Source organism: Octopus bimaculoides, chromosome 15 (assembly GCF_001194135.2).
Source record: "Octopus bimaculoides isolate UCB-OBI-ISO-001 chromosome 15, ASM119413v2, whole genome shotgun sequence".
NCBI classification, from domain to species: Eukaryota; Metazoa; Mollusca; class Cephalopoda; order Octopoda; family Octopodidae; genus Octopus; species Octopus bimaculoides.
Window position 1 is genome coordinate 38,550,664 of NC_068995.1, and position 2,302 is coordinate 38,552,965.

Genomic DNA, 2,302 nt, shown 5'->3' on the forward strand with positions numbered 1-2,302 from the left:
ACAGAAGTGCTTTGTTTACATCTGACATATTTAAATAAAACCGAGCATGAATATTACTATCTATGATGGACGAGATAGCAAAGTCTGTGAGAGTGATATCTGGACTTGAGTAAGGCCATATCGTCTCGCTTTAAAAACTGCTGAATTGTTCTTTGCACCACCACCTGTGTGTTAAATTTGATGTGTGGGCCGGAATCCTCTCTAAAGTGAAGATGAAACGGTTACCAAAGGTTTATGTGACCCAGGGTAACATTTCTGACCCAACATTTCCACATAAACTTCACTGTTGACCTTGACGCCAAAATCGGTGAAGTTCAAAGGACACTTGGCCGCAACAGATTCAACTGCAGCCCACACTATGAGTAGAGATGGCTTCTGACGGCGTAAATGGCTACTGCTACCTTCGGGCAAGTTTTCTGCATTACGTGCATAAAGCCTGTCATTCTGACTGCTGGTAACTGTCTCGACAGTGAAGATCTCGTCGGACCAGACAAGCACATTGTGAACGGCACGCTTGATCTCAGCTAACATTATTTTACACCTGTAAAGCCGTTTTTTCTTCAAAGCTGCTGAAATTAACTGTTGGGATTGTTTTTTATGTGTAGATATCTTTAATTCCTCTTCAAAAATCATGTACATTGCCGATTTCGAGATATCAAGAGCTTTTGCAGTTTTTCTTGCTCTCCTGTGGAGATTTCTGCTCTTTTGCCTCTTCAGAGCTTCAACATTTTGTTTGGTACGAATTGATCATTTCCTACCAGGAACTGACTTCAAAGATGTAACAACGGATTCCATATATCATTTCCAGGTATTGAACACTGTTTTACGGCACACATTCAAATGTTTTGTTTTGTTTTTGTTGCTCACTCCAGCTGATTTCAAAGTGGTAGTGAGGTTACGTTTTGCATTCGATTCCATGTTTGTTTACAAACTGTTACAAACCTGTTACGAACGAAACAATAGAAACATGAACAAATGGCATATGCAAATTTTAAGTATAATATAAATATTACCTGAAAAGATATTCTTTATGAAGAGATTTAAACTAGGGTAAATCTTTCTGGGACATTCTCTCTCTCTCTCTCTCTCTCTCTCTCTCTCTCTCTCTCTCTCTCTCTCTCTCTCTCTCTCTCTCTCTCTCTCTCTTTCTCACTGTATATGTAAATAAATAAATATATAAATTAAGAAATAGAGTTAAACTCAGGTGTCATTCAAATCTTTATACTTCTGACAAATGTTTCGAAGAAAATATTGGTATTATTCCTGTGGGAATAAAATGATGTAAAACAATATAATCATCTCATCAGGGAAAAAAAGAGAAACAAAACACATCAAGAAGCCATTTTAGCCGAATGTGATTAGCGCGTATATGATGAAGAGAAAGAACGTTGGCAAGTTATTTAAAAAAAAAAAAACCTTTAATAGATTTAATGTCAAATGCAATTTAAAGAATGAGAAGGTGCAGAAACAAAGAAATTAACAGAAAATTAAGAGTGGAGAAATATAGTGCAATAGGTGAGTGTAAATAAAGCTTCTGTTCTCCGTGAATTCTCTTGTAAACATGTTTAAACAACGCGTTTATCGTTGCAAACATTGGCAAAAAATACCTTTAGTTCCTATAAGTAATTTCTACCAATGTATCAAATTCGATTTTTATCTGTCTTCTTACATTTAATTCCGACTACATATATGTATTTACACGCCTTTAAGCTTTATTTCCACTCACCTATTGCACTATATTTCTGTACTCTTGATTTTCTATTAATTCTTTCTTTCTCCTCCTCCTCTTTCTCTAAATTACGTTTGACGTTAAATCTATTAAAAGTTTTCTTTTTAAATAACCTGCCAGCGTTCCCTTCATCATATACGCGGTAATTACATTCGGTTAAAATTGATTACTGATGTGTTTTGTTTCTCTTTTCTTCCCTGATGAGATGAGTACATTGTTTTACATCATTCTCTTTCTTCAGGAATAATACCAATATTTTCTTCGAACCTTGGAATCCTCTGTGTAGTGGGTTGATCCACTACTCAGGAAGAGACTATTCTAGAGTACGTTCTGTCTTATCTTCGAAACGTCTAGTTGGAATAGAGACAGCTGATGAAGGGATATTCCAAGTGGCTTTCCGTTCCTATGTGTTCGTTCCGTTGTCTGTAGTTCATTGTTCTAACGTCCTGTACCCTGATATGCATATATATACACATGTAGATGTAAGTATGTACATATATGTGTGTATACATGTATATATATTCTTTGTATTATATATATATATATATATACATGTATATATATATATATATA

General features: G+C 35.2%; 1 protein-coding gene across 1 annotated transcript; it reads right to left on the bottom strand.

Moving 5' to 3' along the window:
- Positions 1 to 201: 201 nt before the first annotated feature.
- On the bottom strand, positions 202 to 633 carry LOC106869991 (uncharacterized). The gene has a single exon (XM_014915940.1). The coding sequence runs from the start codon at positions 631 to 633 to the stop codon at positions 202 to 204; it is 432 nt and encodes a 143-aa protein (XP_014771426.1).
- Positions 634 to 2,302: the final 1,669 nt, after the last annotated feature.

Excerpts from the sequence above, each read along its gene's own strand:
- LOC106869991 (XM_014915940.1), bottom strand. The coding sequence starts at position 633 with ATGATTTTTGAAGAGGAATTAAAGATATCTACACATAAAAAACAATCC.